This window comes from Anabrus simplex, chromosome 1 (genome assembly GCF_040414725.1).
Source record: "Anabrus simplex isolate iqAnaSimp1 chromosome 1, ASM4041472v1, whole genome shotgun sequence".
Classification (NCBI taxonomy): Eukaryota; Metazoa; Arthropoda; class Insecta; order Orthoptera; family Tettigoniidae; genus Anabrus; species Anabrus simplex.
This window is the reverse complement of record NC_090265.1, coordinates 1,414,086,345-1,414,108,923: the sequence shown is the minus strand read 5'-3', so window position 1 is coordinate 1,414,108,923 and position 22,579 is coordinate 1,414,086,345. Positions and strand designations below refer to the sequence as shown.

General features: G+C 39.5%; 1 protein-coding gene across 1 annotated transcript in view; it reads right to left on the bottom strand.

Annotated features, from left to right (window-relative positions):
* Nucleotides 1–21,617, bottom strand: part of LOC136859856 (uncharacterized) — a 58,712-nt gene extending 37,095 nt beyond the window's left edge. Inside the window, exon 1 of the mRNA XM_068225837.1 lies at nt 20,961–21,617. Coding sequence (XP_068081938.1) covers nt 20,961–21,617 — 657 coding nt within the window. The remainder of the gene's footprint in view (nt 1–20,960) is intronic.
* Between the last annotated feature and the right edge of the window lie 962 nt (nt 21,618–22,579).

Below are 22,579 nucleotides of genomic sequence, written 5' to 3'. Positions count from 1 at the left end.
TCCCAAGCCCTCTTACAAGAAACAGTAAAGAAATACAGAATCTACACCGTGGCTCAAGGGTTTTGTGCTAGATTCTCAACCATTTTGTGGGATTTTAATCGTAGGTTATTGATATCTACGGTTCTGAAACTGAATGCTTGTATTTTTCTCCTCTGCTGCTCACACACACAGCACACAACACGTTCGTTACATAGTCATAAGTCACTTAAGTCACTCTATGCTTCTTTTATTTCACATTTAAAACAAATATCGTTTGCTTTATATCGTAACATACAGTATATCTTACATTATGTTTTCAGCAAAACATTTTTTTTTCTTTTCACCATTGGTTTTACGTCGCACTGACACAGGTAGGTCTTATAGCGACGATGCGATAGGAAAGGGCTAGGAGTGGAAAGGAAGCTGTCGTGGCCTTAATTAAGGTACAGCCCCAGAATTTGCCTGGTTTGAAACTGCGGAAAACCTCTTCAGGGCTGCCGACAGTGGATTGGAACTCACTATCTCCCGAATGCAAGCTCACAGCTGCGCGTCTCTAACCACACAGACAACTCGGTTCAGCATATTTTCCACTCTTGGGATGACTGATCTGATCAGCGTAGAGGCCTTCAGTTCAGATGGTCCCTCATTCGATTCCCGGCCGTGCTGTGGACTTTTAACTGCGTATGGTTAATTCTTATTCCACAGGGACTGGATATTTGTGTTCTCCTTAACACACTTCAACTACATGCAACAAACGACACCAAACCACAGTACGTTGCCTAGCGACAGTGAATTATGAATTTAGTACTGGTGACATCACGTTAGATTGTCATATCCTGACATACATTTCCCGCCGGTTTTCGTTCATAACTCACGAATGAACGCGAAAATTAAAAATCCGGCTTCGAGGTGCATTTGGACTCTCTTCCACCTAATTCTGTTAAAAAATTAAGATCTCTGCTGCTAAGATTTGGTTGGGCATCGCGCACACACACAGACAGACAGACAGACAGACAGACAGACAGACAGACAGACAGACAGACAGACAGACAGACAGACAGACAGACAGACAGACAGACAGACAGACTTCCTTTTATTATTATAGATGTGCAGTAACTTATTTGATCGTGTTATATTTTGGACTGGTCAGCAATTGATAACATATATTAAAGAAATCTTTAGCACACACATAAGTAGATTTTGCCCTTAAACTTTGATGGTACCTCCTTTTAAATTTACCCGCTTTATTATTGCAGCTGTTAATGTCTACATCTACCGTCCCAAGTATCTTACGGGATATAGAAACAAAATTCTTAAGGGGAATTGAAACACGTGATCGAAAATTCGGAATATTTTAGTGTAATTTTAAATACGAATCGACTGTCGCGTACGTTCGGAGTTCGTAAGGAGGTTCTCCGGGTTATTTTCCAGAACGTACAGTCTAAACCAGAGGAAAATTAGACGAAATCGGTTCCAAACTTCAACGTTCGTCACGAAGGTCACTACCGAACTTACTGTAGTATAGCAAGCTGAGGTTTCAGTGATTTCTGCGCATATACGTACACCAACAACATTATTAGAACACGTGTTCATAATTTAAAACCAGCTGATGACCGAGATCGATAGCTGCAGTAGCTTAAGTGTGGCCGTATCCAGTATTCGGGAGATAGTGGGTCCGAATCACACTGTCGGCAGCCCTGAAGATGGTTTTCCGTGGTTTCCCATTTTCACGCCACGCAAATGCTGGGGCTGTACCTTAATTAAGGTCACGTCTGCTTCCTTCCCACTCCTAGCCCTTTCATGTCCCATCGACACCATAAGACCTATCTGTGTCGGCGCGACGTAAGGAAACCCCTGATCCGCGGCACTTGTGTGGTATTGAGAGTGACTCCTCTCATCGGTGATTGAAGGTTCAATCGACCTTCACCTTGTGTTTTTTATACACGAGGCATGGTTCCACCTAAGTGGACAAATCAACACTCACAACACATGCTATTAGTGTTCTGCAAAATCCACACTGTACAGAGAAAATTCCCATTTACGATAGGAAATTCGGACTTTCCTGTGCGATTAGCGCATCACGCGTAATCTGTTCGATATCTTTATGAGGATATAATAAATGGAGTGTGGTATCGAAATCCCTTTCTCAATTCAGTGTTCAGTCTGCTAACGGAAGATGAAAATTCACATTCTTATTTCCAACAAGATTCCGCAACTGCTCATACAGCAAAGGAGTCCATGTATATAATTACGGAAGTGTAGTGTTTAGTGCTATTGTATGGCCCTCTCTTTCCCCAGATGTAAGAGTTTGAGAATTATTATTTGTGGTGAATCCTGAAGGATAAAGTATACCAAACAAATCCACGCACATTGGAGGAACTTAAGGAAACTGAAATAGGAAACATGAAAGTGCCACCGAGCTCGATAGCTGCAGTCGCTTAAGTGCGGCCAGTATCCAGTATTCGGGAGATAGTAGGTTCCAACCCCACTGTCGGCAGCCCTGTAAATGGTTTTCCGTGGTTTTCCATTTTCACACCAGGAAAATGCTGGGGCTGTACTTTAATTAAGGCCACGGCCGTTTCCTTCCCACTCCTAGCCCTTCCCTGTCCCATCCGTCGCCATAAGACCTATCTGTGTCGGTGCGACGTAAAGCAACTAGCAAAAAAAAAAAATTTAAAAAAATAAACAAGCATGAAAGTGCCCGAGCCTACATCGTGTCAATCGAAATGTTTGTTTACTCGGTGCATTGCCTGTTTAGCTGCAGAAGGACAACATTTCCATCATTTGATATGTAGTAAGAGTTTACTATAGTTTCTTATGCTGTATATGCAATTTAAGAAGTGAAAACAGAATAGAGACCGGGTGTAGCCAGGTGGACCGCGGGTGTAGAAGCTGGCCGGCCTTGTCCCAGCCGCTTATCCGGAAAAGCGAGTAGTTACTCATGCAGTAGTACACTGGTCTGTTCAATCAATCAATCAATCAATCAATCAATCAATCAATCAATCAATCAATCAATCAATCAATCAATCAATCAATCAATCAATCAATCAATCAATCAATCAATCAATCAATCACTACTGATCTGCATTTAGGGCAGTCGCCCAGGTGGCAGATTCCCTATCTGTTGTTTTCCTAGCCTTTTCTTAAATGAATGCAAAGAAATTGGAAATTTATTGAACATCTCCCTTGGTAAGTTATTCCAATCCCTAACTCCCCTTCCTATAAACGAATATTTGCCCCAATTTGTCCTCTTGAATTCCAACTTTATCTTCATATTCTGATCTTTCCTACTTTTAAAGACACCATCCAAACTTATTCGTCTACTGATGTCCTCCCACGCCATCTCTCCACTGACAGCTCGGAACGTACCACTTAGTCGAGCAGCTCGTCTCCTTTCTCCCAAGTCTTCCCAGCCCAAACCTTACAACATTTTTGTAACGATACTCTTTTGTCGGAAATCACCCAGAACAAATCCAGCTGCTTTTCTTTGGATTTTTTCCAGTTCCTGAATCAAGTAATCCTGTTAAGGGTCCCATACACTGGCACCATACTCTAGTTGGGGTCTCACCAGAGACAAATATGCTCTCTCCTTTACATCCTTACTACAACCCGTAAATACTCTCATAACCATGTGCAGAGATCTGTACCCTTTATTTACAATCATATTTATGTGATTACCCCAATGAAGATCTTTTCTTATATTTATACCTAGGTATTTACAATGATCCCCAAAGGGAACTTTCACCCCATCAACGCAGTAATTAAAACTGAGAGGACTTTTCCTATTTGTGAAACTCACAACCTGACTTTTATCCCCGTTTATCATCGTACCATTGCCTACGGTCCATCTCACAACATTATCGACCTCATTTTGCAGTTGCTCACAATCTTGTAACTTACTTATTACTCTGTACAGAATAACATCATCTGCGAAAAGCCTTATCTCTGATTCCACTTCTGTTCGCCACCGCAGTGATATTTCAACGGCAGTTTGCTGCGTATAGTATGGAAAAACTCTCAGTATTCTTTGACTGGTGATTAGAACTACTATCCTAACAGCAGGTCCACTAAAATACGACTAGAAACAACAGGCCGAAAGGATTTATATTTTATTAAATGAAATGAAATGAAATTATTACATTTTTGTAATCCTACTTACGAATATATCATTCATTAAGAGAAAGGCGCTCGGATAGCTCAATTGCACCAACAAATAATCAAATAATTTCTACACATGGTCTACGAATTATACAAGTGTCAGATTAACAAATACATATTTGCAGTATCTGCCATGAATCAGTGAAACAGAGAAAACATTATTACTGGATTAACAGTAAAAATTATTCTTTGGAGTATTTTAAAGCGTCCGCCTCTGTGGCGTAGTGGTTAGTGTGATGAGCTGCCACCCCCGGAGACCCGGGTTCGATTCCCAGCTCCGCCACGAAATTTGAAAAGTGGTGCGAGGGCTGGAACGGGGTTCACTCAGCCTCGGGAGGTCAACTGCGTAGAGGGGGGTTCGATTCCCTCCTCAGCCATCCTGGAAGTGGTTTTCTGTGGTTTCCCACTTCTCCTCCAGGTAAATGCCGGGATGGTACCTAACTTAAGGCCACGGCCGCTTCTTTCCCTCTTCCTTGTCTATCTTTTCCAATCTTCCCCCCCCCCACCCAACAAGGCCCCTATTCAGCATAGCAGGTGATGCCCCAGCTGTATCACCTTACCCAGAGTCTGAAGATCCAGGACACTGCCCTTGAGGTGGTAGAGGTGGGATCCCTCGCTGAGTCCGAGGAAAAAACCGACCCTGCAGGGTAAACAGATTAAGAAGGAGAAGTATTTTCAAGCAAATACGATTTTTTCAGGAATCAATTTTTGATTTTAAACTCTGCCAAGTTTCAATATTTACATTCCTAGAAATTTGAGGCCGTTAATCTCCGGTTTATAATAATAATAATAATAATAATAATAATAATAATAATAATAATAATAATAATAATAGTAATAATAATAATAATAATAATAATAATAATAATAATAATAATAATAATAATAATATGACTAGAAAGGATATTCATATTTACAAAACAAATTTGGAAGGAAAGAACATAAATATAGAAAACTATACGGTATAGGCCTATGCATTTGGGAAGATCGACTGGAAAAATTAAAGGTGCAAGTTCAAACGTCCTCGGTGATGTAATGATATATTGCCGGGCTGAATGGTTCTGACGGTTGAGGCCCTGGCCTCCTGACCCCAACTTGGAAGGTTCAATTCTGGCTCAGACCAGTGGTATTTGAAGGTCCTCAAATATGTCAGCTTCGTGTTGGTTGATTTACTGGCACGTAAAAGAACTCCTTTGGGACAAAATTCCGGCATCTCTGCATCTCCAAAAAATCAAAAATAGTTAGTGGGTCGTAAAGAAAACAAGTACATTATTATTATTAATATGTAATGATAGACGTCGTAAGGGACGTCGCGATGCTGACCGCCTGGATATGGCACTGCTGGACACAGACACATCACCAGCTGCCGTGACATGTCTCTGGATGGTGCGCAGCGTCGTCCATTGAGTGGTTAAAGCCCGTGGCATGATCTTCTCCGTTGGTGGTCCTCCTCGACGAATGCGTGCAGATTCACGTACCCACTGCGCCTACGGCGTAGTCAGATCATTTCGAGTTGTGAGCAATGCACCTAAACGTAAAACTTACCTCTCTTAGACAGACTATGCGACTCGGGAAATAGTGGGTTCGAACCCCATTGTCGGCATCCGTGAATATAGTTTTCCATGGTTTCCCATTTTCACACTAGGTTGTACTCATTAAGGCCACGGCCACTTCCTTCTCACTCTTAGCGCTAATAATAATAATAATGTTATTTGCTTTACGTCCCACTAACTACTTTTTAAGGTATTCGGAGAAGCCGAGGTGCCGGAATTTAGTCCCGCAGGAGTTGTTTTACGTGCCAGTAAATCTACCGACACGGGGCTGTCGTATTTGAGCACCTTCAAATACCACCGGACTGAGCCAGGATCAAACATGCCAAGTTGGGGTTAGTAGGCCAGCGCCTTAACCGTCCGAGCCACTCAGTCCGGCACTCTTAGCCCTTTCCTGTACTATCGTCACTGTAAGATCTATATGTGTCGGTGCGACGTAAAACAACTTGTAAACAAACAACCTCACGTAGGTTAGTAAAAGCTTGCCGATGTGCCTGGGAATACTGCGTGTTCGCTCATCTTAGTTCTGCGGCTCACACTGCTGCAGATGCCTTATTTGATGTCTTGCATTTACTGTATGAATGGTGAGGAACTTGTAGTTTCACTCTTCCGTGTAAGCATTCCGCATCACTCCCGGCACTGACGGCCCTACGACAAGTAACCAGTAAGTATTAAACGCAAACGGGACACATGGTAGCCTATAATTTTACTAAATTTTATAGGAACCCCAATAAAACCGAATTGGAACCGTTCATTCACTGGAACAAAATATGGCAGTCGGTAAGGTGAACCATCATGGAGGATACAAGTGAAACTGCCATCCATGAATTGTATTATATGAAATACATTTCGTGACATACCTATGACGAGTCATTAGGCCTAGATGGTTATTAATGTCAAGAATACGGAGTTGAAAATAATATCTGAATAATCACTCGTATGATTTTGGTAGAGAAGGACGCGGACGTAAAACTGCGCTTATGGAAATATTTAACATTTTAGTGAGTAGAGATTGTTATGATTATTATTATTTTTTTTTTTGCTACTTGCTTTACGTCGCACCGACACAGATGACACAGATAGGTCTTATGGCGGCGATGGGACAGAAAAGGGCTAGGACTGGGAAGGAAGCGGCTGCGGCCTTAATTAAGGTACAGCCGCAGCATTTGCCTGGTGTGAAAATGGGAAACCACGGAAAACCATCTTCAGGGCTGCCGACAGTGGTGTTCTAACCCACTATCTCCCCAATACTAGATAATGGCCGCAATTAAGCGACTGCGGCTATCGAGCTCGGTATGAAAATAATTAGTCCGATACGGAATAACTCTAAGACATATAAATCACTGACAAAATAATCTCTATATATAAAGCAATATGTCTGTCTGCATGTCTGCATGTCCGTCCGTTCCATCAATCTGAACCAAATTTTGAATACTTACCTAATAGGACACTGCGGGTAACCTCAACTACAAGAAATTTTAACAGTCCTCTCCATTCCCTTTGGTACATTATCATACGCTAATATAAGAATAAAATCCAATTTGTCGTATAAGGACGAGTCAAAGCTCATTTTAAGCCTCACGACGCGAAGAACAAAACTCGGTAAGGCCTTACGGGCCCCTAAAAACCATGTTTTAAGGGCCTAAAATCAACCGTTTTGGACATAATATTGGCATCAGACTACTCCGCTCTAGAAACTGGATGAAGAAATGACCTGCCGTAACCATGGCAACGTCAACTCAAGGATTCTGCTGAAGAATACAGGCCTGATGTTCGAAATAGGCACATGCGTAAATGTAGGCTAAACCAAGGAGTGATTCTGCCAAACATGTGACTGTCTCGAAAAAAAGCACTGTAGGGGTAAGCCACCCCTAGGGATTTTGGTCAGGAAGGGTTGGCATAAAACATAATGAAAAATAGTGTCGAATCCATAGGTTTCGGGGTCGCTGAGATAAACAGTGACACTCCACATGTCGTTCAAGTCCATGTTCAGCCCCCATCGGCATGGGGGTGAAAAAAGTCCAAAATGGCCCATTTTATCGATTTAAGTGTGTGTAGACCTAACCCTCTAAAGGGAATTGTAAAGTATAAAAGTAATAGAAGATGACCAATATTAAAGTAGAATCCGCAGTTTTCGGGGTCGCCGAAATGAATGGTGACACTCCAGATGTCGTTTAAGTCCAAGTCCACCCGCATCGGCACAGGAGTTAGAAGGGGTTAAAAAGAAAGTATCCAAAATGACAGAGATTATGAATGAATGTATGTTCCAGCATAACTTTCAAACAAACATAGTACATGCATGGCTTACTGTCTGAAAAAGTGACTGTGGCGGCTAGACTCCCCTAACACCGCGACACACTGGATGCCGTTTAAGTCATAGCTCAAGCCCAGTCGGAATGGAGGTTGAGAAGGGGTGATAAAGAATGTCCAAAATGACCGAGATTATGGATGTATGTGTCATATTCCAGCATAGCTATCAACTAAAATTGGTGCACACACGACTTGTGAAAAATATTACGTTTGGTAAGACACCCCTGGCGGAGGGGATGATACTAAAACAAGAATCGAAAACGACGAATATTACTGTCAAATTCATAGTTTTTGGAGTCACTTACATGAATGCTGACACTCTGGATGCCTTTAAGTTGAAGGTCATCTCCCATCGGCAAGGGGGTGGAGAAGTGAGGAGGTGTAATAAAGAAAATGTCCAAAATATCCGAGGTTGTGGATGTATGTATATGAGTATGTTCCAGAACAGCTCTCAACGAAACTCGGTATGGATATGAGTTATTGTCTCGAAAAGATACTGTAGAGATTAGACGTCCGTGGGGGAGGGAGTGCATGTAAAATAATCGAATACAGCCGCTATTAGTGACGATTCCATAGTTTTTGGGATTACTGAGATGAATAGTGACACACCGCATGTCGTTGAAGTCCAAGTGATCAGAAGGGGTGATAAATAAAATATCCAAATTCACCAAGATTTATGTTGATTACACATTTTTCGGGGTCCTTCGGCTCATTGGTGACAGTCCCAGTGACATCGTGTACATCATCTATAATGAGAGGCGTAAATACGTTACGTTATAACTTACAATCATTATTTGTTTGAAAGGATCAGCTACTTCCCAGACAGTCTGGGCTTCCACAAGGAAATAATTTAAAGCCAAAACGTAAAATTATACACATAACAATATATCTAAATTTACAAAAGAGTTCATAAACAATCAATCAACGTCACAATTAAGAAGACTTAAAGAAAAAACTATTGAAACACTTAATACAAATCCTAGAAGTAAAAGGTATGAAAGATAAAATGACCAGAATTGTAGATGTACGTGTTCAGAGTATCTTCCAGAATAGCTCTCATCCAAACTTCGTATAAATACGAATTACTATCTCGAAGATATACTGGAGGAGTAAGACACCTTCCAGCAGACCTAAGGGATGGAATGGCAAGATGATTGAAAACGACCAGTATTAGCGTCGAATTCATACTTTCTGCGGTCGCTGAATTGTATTGTAACACTTTGGATGCCGTTTAAGTACGAGTTCAGTTGCGCAGGCATGGCGATAAGTGGTGATGAAGAAGATGTCCAAGCGTACCGAGATTAGTTTAATTAATGAGAAAAAATAATGTATAAGACTTGAAATTAAACATATAAAAATAACTCTTAAAGTGCTAAATAGTTCGTAATCAGTAAACGTCACCGTAACGAAATCTACAAAATTTCGCCTCACGCATAAAAATGAAATGGCGTATGGCTTTTAGTGCCGGGAGTGTCCGAGGACAAGTTCGGCTCGCCAGATAGAGGTCTTTTGATTTGACGCCGTAGGACCTGCGCGTCGTGATGAGGATGAAATGATGATGAAGACGACACATACAAGGAGCCCTCGTGTCAGCGAAATTAACCAATTGTGGTTAAAATTCCCGACCCTAACGGGAATCGAACACGGGACCCCTATGACCAAAGGCCAGCACGCTAACCATTTAGCCATGGAGCCGGACACTTCACGCATAATTAACAGGTAATAAAATACCTAAAAGTAAACAATTAATAAAATGCTCGGTCAGTGCCGGGTAATAGGCCTATAGTTAGTATTATTTAAAGTAGGTAGAAGCCAAACATTTAATGGAAGACACCTGTATGTTGAATATCTTTTAATGTTGTTTCTGTGAGTTTCAGAGTCCTCAACTTAGAACAAGAAATATTGACACTGTATAAAGAAATGTTGGCCATGGAGAGTTATTAAATAAATTAGTGGTCGTCAGAAATGGAGGAGATGGTGACATAAACCGGCTTTCCAGAGATCAAAATATAATCCAGATGGCCAGATAAGTTTATCAACTCTATTAGCACTGTTCTTAGTTATTTACTATTGTAAAACTCCCTTCTCGTGGTATATTTCCTGTGTTTTGTTTTTTAGTAGTTGTTTGATACTGCAGATTCATGTTTTATTATTTTCAGTTACCATTTAAAAGGGAACAATTTAAAATTAGTGGATTCATTTCTGTGTTCTATAATATCATGGCTAGAGAAATTGTGTATCGAGGAATAAATCTCATCACAAACTGTAATAGCAATATGCATGATCAGATTAAATCCATTTAGATGTCACTTTGTCGATCATACGTTGCTGCAGTCACGGAATAAACGTCATAATAGAATCTTCAAAGCATTATTAAAGATTTCAAATTTATATTTTGAGATCTAAACCAAAATGGTATATTTACTGAGAGAGAAAGTACTACGAATAAATTAATGCCATGGAAGTTATGAATACACTTTAGTAATGAATTAAAGAAACTTACCTAGGTTATTAAACTGATTTGAATAAGGTTTACACAGTCGTCGGGAATATTTAATATTGCAATGGATATATGGAGAAGGAATATCAAACGCGTGATAACATTGTAATTATGAGTTAGAAAGGCAAATAGGGTCATCAAGTGGATTTGTTGATGAAGAGTTAAATAATGATAAGATTATAAGGTGTTAAGGAAGTCTTCGAATTTCAGTTGATAATCATAGCTGAGTAATGTAAAATACATCAGCTGGTGAAATTAACCAAGATAGGATGTATATTCCAACATGTGTTGAGAGCTACGTCATCATCTTTGAAGTCCAGTAATTAAACCATGCTTATTTTGTCAAGATGATAGAGATGATTCCTTCTTTATGTCCTGATTGATACAAGATAATGAGAATATGGCCTTTCTCTTAGTAATAAACTCCTCTAATGAATCTAACCAAACCCCATGGCACTACGGCCCTTGGCCTACCAAGCGACCGCTGCTCAGCCCGAAGGCCTGCAGATTACGAGGTGTCGTGTCGTCACCACGACGAATCCTCTCGGCCGTTATTCTCGGCTTTCTAGACCGGGGCCGCCAACTCACCGTGAGATAGCTCCTCAATTCTAATCACGTAGGCTGAGTGGACCTCGAACCATCCCTCAGGTGCAGGTAAAAATCCTTGACCTGCCCGGGAATCGAACCCGGGGTTTACAGGTAAGGGGCAGGCACGTTACCTCTACACCACGGGGCCGGCCTCTTATGAATCTACTGGTTGTAAGAACGTGATGAGTAATTATTTCCAAATGTATGCTTCTTCGTAGAGTAGATAAGTAGTCAATTGCACTTATTGTAGTTGTTTTATGTTTTCACTGAATGTGATTTACATATGGGGCCTACGACGTGTCTTCTTAATTCTTAGTTGACGCATAAGTCAGGTTATGTCAGTATGAATATTCATGCCCAGCGTTGAGAATATTCATGTCAGTTGCCTACTGTAATACATGGTTTTGGACTCGTTTCACATAATGCTTCTGAGTTATGAATTGTTTCCTTTTAAATATCAACCTTAGTAATTAATGATTTAAACTAGGGATAAAATGGATTCCCTGATTTGAGTTTTTAAATTATTTTATCGTATTAGATGGAATTATTTAGTTTCACGGACGATGCGAAGAGAAAATTTAGGGATGCTACGCCAAAACCTCACACTATAAAAACATTATATTGCCAAAGCATGATGTTATCATTTTCAAGAGTAACATATTTTCAATTCGAATTTATTTAAACAAGAATATTATGAGATGAGTATTAAGTAATGCGAATGTCCACACAATTTAACATATCTCGTTATGTCATGAAGATCATAAATATGATATTATACCCAGAAAAGGGAAACTCTGTAAATAATAAATGTGGTAGTTTAGGGACATTTTAAATAAATTCAGTTATTTTGTATAATAATTATTGATTTCATTATTTACTTAGAGACATGTAGTTTTATCTTATGATCTCGATAATTAGACACGGCAAGGACGAAATAATGTTGAGATTACCTTATTACCTGTCACAAAAATATATGAAGTGCTTGTTACCTTCACGCCCGGCACAGATCAAGCCCATGCTAATTTGAGCAGCCGCGGAATCCCATTCGTTTCAGTACCAAATATTTTTCTAGGTGTAATTCTTCGGAAAGCACCTATACGGGTAGAGTAAAAATATATTGAATGAAACTGTATAGTACTTGGTATATGAGTTTCTTGTAAGACATAATCTCCTTAATGATTAAATATTTATTTCCTCCATTAAATTTACTCTGTCAACTTCAAAGGGCTATAGCCCTGAAGGGTTTTGGCCTACCAAGCGACTGCTATTCAGCTCTTAGGCCGGCTGATTGTGAAGGAACATGTAAGGAACGTCGTGAATATTTGTATATTCGTAAGCAAGCGCAGGAGCAAGTAGAGTATATTTATATTTGACAGAAAACATGTAGTCCGCCTCTGTGGTGTAGTGGTTAGTGTGATTAGCTGCCACCCCCGGAGGTCCGGGTTCGATTCCCGGCTCTGCCACGAAATTTGAAAAGTGGTACCTACGAGGGCTGGAACGGGAGGTCAACTGAGTAGAGGTGGGTTCGATTCCCACCTCAGCCATCCTGGAAGTGGTTTTCCGTGGTTTCCCACTTCTCCTCCAGGCAAATGCCGGAATGGTACCTAACTTAAGGCCATGGCCGCTTCCTTCCCTCTTCCTTGTCTATCCCTTCCAATCTTCCCATCCCCCACCAGTGCCCCTGTTCAGCATAGCAGGTGAGGCCGCCTGGGCGAGGTACTGGCCATTCTCCCCAGTTGTATCCCCGACCCAATGTCTCACGCTCCAGGACACTGCCCTTGAGGCGGTGGATGTGAGATCCCTCGCTGAGTCCGAGGGAAAAGCCATCCCTGGAAGGTAAGCAGATTAAGAAGAAGAAGAAGAAGAAATGTGTGTTTTTGTAGAGGATTGTCAATGTGTTATTGCCGTTATGGATCTTTCAGTATTCACTAATTCACAGAATAACGTATGGTTGAATGATATTTTGTTCTCGTTTCTAATCGATCTTCTTAAACTCTCATTAATTCTAGGGTCAGATCATCTTATAGAATTTGAGAAGTCGAGAAATGATGTAAGTCAACGACTCAAGACATCTCACAAGTCAAGAAATTATTCTCACCGCCACACAGTGCGCCAGAATGGAATTCTAGCGGGATAAAATTACTTAGCATAAAACACAGTTTGAAAAGGTACTATAATGATTTAATATTGTATGGTGTGATTAAATAAAGCAAGTTAACACAAAGGTCACAAATAAAAGAGAAAGAAAGGCAACAAAAACCCTGACCACAATGGTCAGCCATCACAAATGTTTCATTTTAGAAGCAACCGAACTTACCTCTTTGGAACTGTGGTATAGACATCTTTTACACTAGTCATTTACAGAAAGATCAATTTCCTCAACATCGTTCTCGTCACTTACTTCTTCATAACCACCACCATCATCATCATCATCATCACCGTCATTATATTCATCGTCACTGTGCATGTCACCTTCCTACTCAGTTGCGCTACTCAAAATTCTTCGTTCCTTCAGCAAATAACGGACGCCCAGCGGCAATGATCTCTTCTTGTTCCTTGATACTACAATTAGATGTCAACTTAGGGGTCAGAACTTACTAGTAATACCGTAGATTGAAACATCCTACATAGTAGAACTTCACGAGAACTTTCTCGCAAGTGCTTATTTCTAGCTTCTAAGTCTTTTTTGATAGCATTCCAGTCGACATGATAGCGGTCTGTATTACTTTTGCACCATGAATTAAATTTTTTGGACAGAAGGACGCATGTAAAACACTGAGTGCAATAGAATTTTTAAGTTTTCAGGGAATAACATACTTGTTGAAAGTTTCTACGTTTACTTAGCAGCCAATTGATCTGGTCCGTAATACTATGAAAAGAATGTTTGATGATTTCTTCACTGATACCTCTAATTTCGACTTATAACGCCTAGTTCTCATGTGAAAAAGGTGAGACGTGTTTCCGTCGTTTGAATAATAATAATAATAATAATAATAATAATAATAATAATAATAATAATAATAATAATAATCATAATAATAATAATTATTATTATTATTATTATTTCGTGTGGCTATTTCTAGCCGAGTGCAGCCCTTGTAAGGCAGACCCTCCGATGAGGGTGGGCGGCATCTGCCATTTGTAGGTAACTACGTGTTATTGTGGTGGAGGATAGTGTTATGTGTGGTGTGTGAGTTGCAGGGATGTTGGGGACAGCACAAACATCCAGCCCCCGGGCCATTGGAATTAACCACTTAAGGTTAAAATCCCCGACTCGGCCAGTAATCGAACCCGGGACCCTCTGAACCGAAGGCCAGAACGCTGACCATTCAGCCAACGAGTCGGACTGAATAGCCACTGCCTCCTGCTCTTGGTTCATCAGTTATAATTCCCATTTAGGATAGGAATCTCTGTTGAATTATGCGCAGTTTCTCTCCAAGCATTGCGTTTTATTCAGTTTTCCTTCATTGCTACTTTCGAATATCACTCCTATAAGCAATTTGTAAAATGCCCTCAAATAATCGGATCCAGGCATGTAAAGGTGAAAGTCCAAAATATTAATTCATAGTGTCAATTATATTGCAGCCAGCTACATTAATTGCATTAATAGTTTTTGGAGTCCTACTGCAATATTTTGCGAACCTGCGAAGAAGCTTTTGCCATCTACCTTGGTAATTATTAAACTATGACCTATTAAAATATATAACCTTCTCCGTTTAGTCCTCAATCCTCTATCTTCGAAGAGTTTTCTAGGACTTACAGCTCTGTATATGGATGTAACTGAACTATTCCTTTGAATATTAGACAGTGAAGCTTTATGCACTTCTTCAGAAATATGTAAATCCTTTGCTAGCCAATTGGAATTTTCTTCTTATTAAAAATCTCCCTTTCATCCTATAACTTTGCTTCCATTGCTCCTGAAATTTGTATTTGAAAACACTCACTGTGAATTTGAGGTACTGTAAAACATCTGAAGAGTAATTCTGAATGTTCATCTTTGATAATAGGCCTATATAATTCATTTGTTCGTTTCCAATCTGTTTCTTGTCCCACAACACTTTACACAGCTCATGGTGTGTTATTACGGGTCGCGGTGGAGCACGCGCCACTGCAAGGAAGTGCACGTTCTGAGACTTTAGCGTTAATATGCATGAATTTCTCTATATTATGATACCAGAATGTAGGCAGGAATGTTCGGATAAATCTCTATAACTCTACGTAAATGTTGTAAAGTTAGAATTTCACACGCTATTCACATTACATAGTATAAGTGGCGTGCAACAGTGATGGAAATAGTCATATTTCAATTAATTTAGTATGAAGTTGCATACTTGTAGTTTTCTTTTCAATACTTCAGATATTCTCTATCGTCCACTAATATTACGTTAGGCACCGGCGAACTTCACTGTTTAAACACAACTAGCAGTAAAAAAAAAAAAAAATATGAAATGGCGTATGGCTTTTAGTGCCGGGAGTGTCCGATGACAAGTTCGGATCTCCAGATGCAGGTCTTTTGACTTGACTCCCCTAGGCGACCTGCGCGTCGTGATGAGGATGAAATGATGATGAAGACGACACATACACCCAGTCCCCGTGCCAGCGAAATTAACCAATTATGGTTAAAATTACCGACGTGACCAAAGGCCAGCACGTTAAGCTTTTAGCCATGGAGCTGGATACAACTAGCAGTAATCCAGACAGTCTCTTCCAGAAAGGAGAGGTGAAGAGAGTTATTTCTAGTCATATATGTTTATATGTCGTCACCAGGGTTGAAACTCATTTTCCCTGGTTATTTGCATACAGTTTGGAAATTAAGAAATGGAGTGAAAAATATGTTATTTTTTTTTTAATTTTGTCCCGCTACATTACACTTGTGGCCCACTGTGCACCATTTTAACTGGATTAGTTCGGTGGCGACATCTATCAACATTGATGAGTCTATCTTCCAAGAATCAAATACAACATAAAAGCTTTATTTAAAAAGTTCTGACTTATGACGTTCCTCAGATTAGCGATTCAATTATATTTAAATGTTTGGGGTATCAATATATACAGCCCCATGCACCTAAATCGTAGGTGAATATTTCCTGATAACATGCCGGTACCAGTCTGTGTATTTGAAATGTATTTAGGCTACAGATGGGAAAGAAACAAACTTAGCGATAAGACTACGAGATTCTCAACATTCATCTGGGTTAAAGTAAGAAACCAGAGGACTCCTTCACAAGAATTATTGTATCTGTCTGTGCTCCAAATCCATGGAGAAAGATTCCACTGTCTAGCGCCTACATATGACTAGTATGGAAATCAAAAGCACAGTTATAACACATTTTGATCTCTGGGAAATAAAGTTATATTATATTCCCCACCCGTCCCAAACTAATGTCGTGCGAGAAAAAGGTGGAAAATTCGTGATTAATTAGGAAATAATGAAAATATTCTTGAACAACCATCAGTTAGCGTTTACGGCGTAGAAATTTCAGCTAAACTATCATGTTTTCTAAGTTTTGCCCAGAGCTATAATCTTTTCCTGAGGCATGTACCGCAAATTCTTAGTCGTCACAATTTATCACACATGTCAGTCCTTGGTTAGTGGCCAGTAACCTCGATGTTATACTGTTACAAATACCAATCACCATCGTCATAGATCGCTAAGGTTATTAAGTGCCTGACAGAAGTTTGTTAAAATTTTAAACTAATAATCCACCACTCAATACTTAGAGTAATTGTTGTTTCAATATACAGTATTTCATAGGCCTACATGTTTCACTCTGTTTAAGGTCTTCCTCTGTGTGGGTTTTGTATATCAATGCAACATTTAATCAGTTAATTAATAACATCAATTCTGTGTCTTTGTTGATTTGTTTGTAGCACATGCGTCCAGTTCTTTGACCGTCGTGGCTTACGGTACAGAGAGCGCCGGTTTGGATTCGGGCTAGAGATTATAGCTGCATCTGGTTGATTCATTTAGGTCGGGAGTTGGATGTTGTGGTTGTCTTCACTTGCATACACCACACTTCACTAGCATTTAAAACAAAAACACGTAATACTGAATATGTCCCTCGCTTTGGTTTGGTGCCAGGAAGCGCATCCTGCCGTAAAAATGGGCTTTCGCCATAAGACCTATCTGTGCCGGTGCGACGTAAAACCCCTAGCAAAAAAATGGGCTTAATCCACGTTAGTATCGGCCAGAGATTATTGGAAAAATGCCAGAAAGGCTATATAATTCAGCTTTACAGACCAAAACGGAACAAGTAAAATGAATAACCGGTTTACAGTGTTTCTAATACTGTCCAACTCGTTGGCTGAATGGTCAGCGTACTGGCCTTCGGTTCAGAAGGTCCCAGGTTCGATTCCCGGCCGCGCCAGGGATTTTAATCGCTTCTGACTAACTCTTCTGGCTCGGGGACTGGGTGTTTGTCTCCGTCCTAACACTTTCCTCTTCTTATTCAGACAATATACCACACTACCAACCACCACAGAAACACGCAATAGTGATTATATGCCTCCATATACGGTTGGCATCAGGAAGGGCATCCGGCCGTAAAACAGGCCAAATCCACATGTGTGACGCAGTTCGCACCCGCGACCCCACAAGTATGGGAAAGGCGGTTGTAAATGAAGAATGAAGAAGACAGTGTTTTTTATACTGCGGTTGTGAAGAGACATTAAAATCATGAAGGAGTTCCTTACTATTCTATCTTAAATTCATGTATTTCTCCAATGTAAGTTTTAATTTTAACAGATTTAATTTTAATTATTAAAATATAATTCACTTCGCCGATACAAACCCCATGAATGCCAACAACAAACATACTTAGGCCTATATATATTTATGTATGTTCACAATTGTTTCTGAGAAGAGTGTGCCTGGAGGAAATTATGTAAATACCATGCCCTCATTATTTTTCTTTGTGTGGCGGACTATACGTTAATTGAAATGCTTGTATACTAATAATGTTTATGAACTGATTTATATTGTTAATTAATTTTTATAATATGACATAGATGTAAAGAACTCCACTAAAGAGGAAGTCAAGGAGGGTGAAGCATGTATGCGATGTATAGAACTGGAAATTACTAATTTCTCTATTGATTGGCGGGTTAACAGATTAACTGTATTAATATTACTCGTTCAGTGCGGATTAATGTGTATTTTTCTTTCTTTTGTGATAAACGTTTACTCATATAATGAAATTTTATATTCCCGTTTGCAGTATTCCTCTCTAGTTACTTAGCTGTAGTTCACGGTCATTTTTAAAGTTATTTTAACTGTAGCAAATAGAAAGGGATATCGTCAGAAGAACCTCTAAAGCACAGTAAATTGGGAATTATTTTACAGAAATACGTTCAAATTAATTAATCCAAATTGTTCATTTTCGTTTATTGAAATTTGAAACATAATTTATAATGTTACGTACCATTCATCATCCCTAGTGAATAGCAAACAAACTAGTAAAATATTTATCGAATTTTCTTTCTGCTTGCCACTCTATTAAGAATATTTACGACCAACCTATGCATTTATTCGGATTAAGCATATTTAAAAATTATCTTTAAAAACCTTTCCACTTCTTCATTTATCACTATTCTTCTTCTTCTTCTTCTTCTTCTTCTTAATCCATTTACCCTCCAAGGTTGGTTTTCCTCTCGGACTCAGCAAGGGATTCCACCTGTACCGCCTCTCACGGCAGTATCCTGGAGCATGAGACATTAGGTCGGGAGATACAACTGGGGAGGATGACCAGTACCTCGCCCAGGCGGCCTCACCTGCTGTGCTGATCAGGGACCTAGCAGGGGGGTGGGAAGATTGGAAGGTATAGCCAAGGAAAAGGGAAGGAAACGGCCATGGTCTTAAGTTAGGTACCATCCGGGCATTTGCCTGGAGGAGAAGTGAGAAACCACGGAAAAACACTTTCAGGATGGCTGAGGTGGAAATCGAACCCACCTCTACTCATTTGACCTCCCGAGGCTGAGTGGACCCCGTTCCAGCCCTCGTACCACTTTTCAAATTTCGTGGCAGAGCTGGGAATCGCTAATCACACTAACCACTACACCACAGAGGCGGACTATCACTAAGTTACTAAATTAATTAGGAAATTGGGAACTATTTTACAGACAAACGTTCAAATTAATTATGTAAATTGCTCACTTTCATTTCTGGAAATTTGAAGCCATATTATACCTACTAGCCAAGGAGTAGTCACCACTGTCCTCAGTTCTCAATGAGCACTACAATATTGACAGCACGCAGAGAAAGCTCCAACAGACGATATTTAGTCTTTGGAGTTTATAAATTTTTCCCAGATAGGAATGCTCCTACCGGAGCTATCTATATGAACATTTGTTGAAACTAAATAAGGTTTTTTGTTAAGTTTATAAAAAGATCAGTTAAGTATAAGTTCTGAAATGCAGTGGACTTAGACAAACCTGCACTTCTCTGAAAAATAATGGAACTTGAATTTTCAACTTTTTCTGTTTCTGATGTATGAAGTAGAAGCTACCTGACCGAGGTGGGAAAGGCGTGCTCGGTTCATCCGGAAGGACGTGTGCTCAATTCCCCTTCAGGAAGTCGTAACATTTAAGAAACGAGATTTCCACTTACGGAGGTGCACATGGCGCTGAGGTTCACTCAGCCTACACCAAAAATGAGTATCAGGTTAATTCCTGGGGGAAAAGGCGGCCAGGCGTAGAGCTAACCACTCTACCTCACCATGTGCCGGGGTTACTGATGGTGGAAGCCTTTAACTTCCACTCCTCCGGGGCCTTCATGGCCTATACGGAGATGAGTGCTTTTTCTTTTTGATGTATGAAGTACTGTTCAAACTAGTTTCATCATGCTATATTGAACAACTATTTAATGAAATACAAGAATGTCCCAATAACGTCGGAACGAATACCACAATATTACATACAGCTCTAGGGTGGTTCAGAGTTTACCAATACGTGTCTCAATATGGAAAAAAAAGTACGCGAACTTAGTATCAAATCTGAAAAATTTCATAAATAAAGTCTCTCCTCTCCTTAACTGAGAGATGAATGTCCGTTTATACTCACAATTGGAACATTTTAGACAACGCCAATTAATAAGTTGAAATAAATCAGTAAAACCCTTAATCCCCAAGTGACAATATCGAAACTGTCGTTGTTGCGCATATTTCTACGTGTGCCATCTGAAGTTTTCGCCTTAATGAGTTAAAAAACTTTGTGCAAAAGCAAAAATGATTAAGTGTTTCAGATTGAACGAAATGTGAATAATTACAAAATTCTTCGTGACCAGTTATCCAAGCTGTTGTATTTATTTATTTATCTACCTACAAATGTCACAACAGAACAAGTATGCATTTAACTATTTCGTAGATATGGAAAACAGACTTGGAAAGTTCAGCAACCACACTTCCAGTGAAAAGGAAAATGATATTTCTTGCTGGTTTTCTGGACAAGTATGAAATATGCAAGGTATGTAGTACATTTTACTTTTAGAACACGGAATGAAAGTAAGAATATTCGATACCATCTTATACAGATCTTCAAAAAAGCAAAATATAGTTTCTCAGACCTGAGATTACTATGCGCTTCTATCAAATAACTACGGTATTGAATAATACAGTCGTGATTCCATTACATATATCAAAACGTTTGAACGTTGTACATTCCTCAGTTTATATGGAGTGAGGGAAAAAAAATTTCAAGAATTTTCTGTCTTAGTTTCGTATTTCTTCATGAAATAATTTCCGCATGAATATTTTTGATATCATTAATATTTGTGGTATTTGTGTGTTAATGCAAGTACATAAATTCAACTGAAGTGTTATTTTGCATTAATTTGCATACTCCTATGAGGAATTCATTTCTGATAACGAAATTAAACTTACCTGGCACTTGGGGAATTCCTCGACGGCTGGCCGTTCTGGTTTCCATCCGAGGAGTGGTGGGATGCAGATGAGGCCACTGAGGATCCAAACCAAGGTGATCATGACAGCCGCTCGAAGTGGGGTTCGTTTCTTGAGATAGTCGACGGCTTGTGTAATGGACCAATAGCGATCGAGGGAGATGAGGCACAGGTTCATAATGGAGGCCGTGCATAAGAGGACATCCATTGCACTATGAATGTCACACCACCAGTTACCAAAAATCCAATAGCCCATTATTTCATTGGCTAACGAGAACGGCATTATAACGAGACCAAGAAAGAAGTCCGCCACAGCCAACGAAGCTATGAACCAATTCTGAATATTCTTCAATGCCTTCTCTGTCGCTATTGCGATAATCACCAGCATATTTCCGACCACTACCACGATCATTAAGAGAGTTACCACAATGGACGCGATGATGATATGAGCCATCGAGTATCCACTTGGATACAGGGAATCACCATGCAGAATATAATAAGTATTGCTCGAGTTAGAACTATTTGTTGCATTATTGCCTTCGTCATCGAAAAATAGCACATAATTTTCATCATCCAGTCTAAAAACTAAGTCTGACGTTCCATTCATCACATCTTCACCTTGAAGCGAATAAAACTCCATTATTATCGATTGCTTCTGTTCCTTACTACGTGGTTGTTATTTATCTCGTTATCTTTTAGAATACAGTAGGAAATTATTATAAACGACTATTATATGAAAGACAAGATGAGTTCTCCTTGGAGTCTTTTTACAACTTCAGAAGTATTGCTAATAAAGAATGTTTATTTTTTTTCTATTAATTCAGTCACTTAGTTTAAGAGGCACAGTATGATTGGAAGAATATAATTAGAATGATTGTAGTGAAAGATGAGCTCTTTCTATATTATCTGGAAAATTCAATGTTCATTCGCTACCTGTTAAAAGTACTTGCGCACACAGGCTCTTCAGCGACGAAAATAGTAACATAATAATATAAACCCCAAAAAATTAAATTTCATTAACTTGATTTTGGTCCCTTTTCTGAAATAGAATTTGAATCACGCTGTATCTCATTAGTTACCAATCCTTATACCTGACAAGAAACGGCTGAAATGCGTCCTACCGATGGAAATGGGTGAATTAAAAATAATATACTATCAGAAATAACTGCAATCAACTCTTGACGAGACTGGGATTTGTTGGTGGAATAATTTCAATCCAATATATTAAACCACAAAATATTATGCCAGGAACTTTTGTCTTTCCTTTCAAGTATAATAATGGACGACGATGAGCTATGTCCGCACAGAACCGATTTTATGTATTAGACGAAATTTGTTAAACTTCTCTTTGGGATTCAGTAAAACGTAGCTTCATATATTAAGCAAATACAAAATGTGTTACACTTGTGCGTTGACGTTAAAATAACACGCTGAGAAGATCTCTTACTGAAAGGAGAGAGTGTGTTACTTGTTATTACATCAAACGACACAAAGCTAGAGAAAATGTTTTCCTGAAAATTTTACAAATAGCAACATGGATGAAAACCGTACTAAATAATATCTTCTCGTAAGAAGATGGACGACATGTAACTATATTTCAAA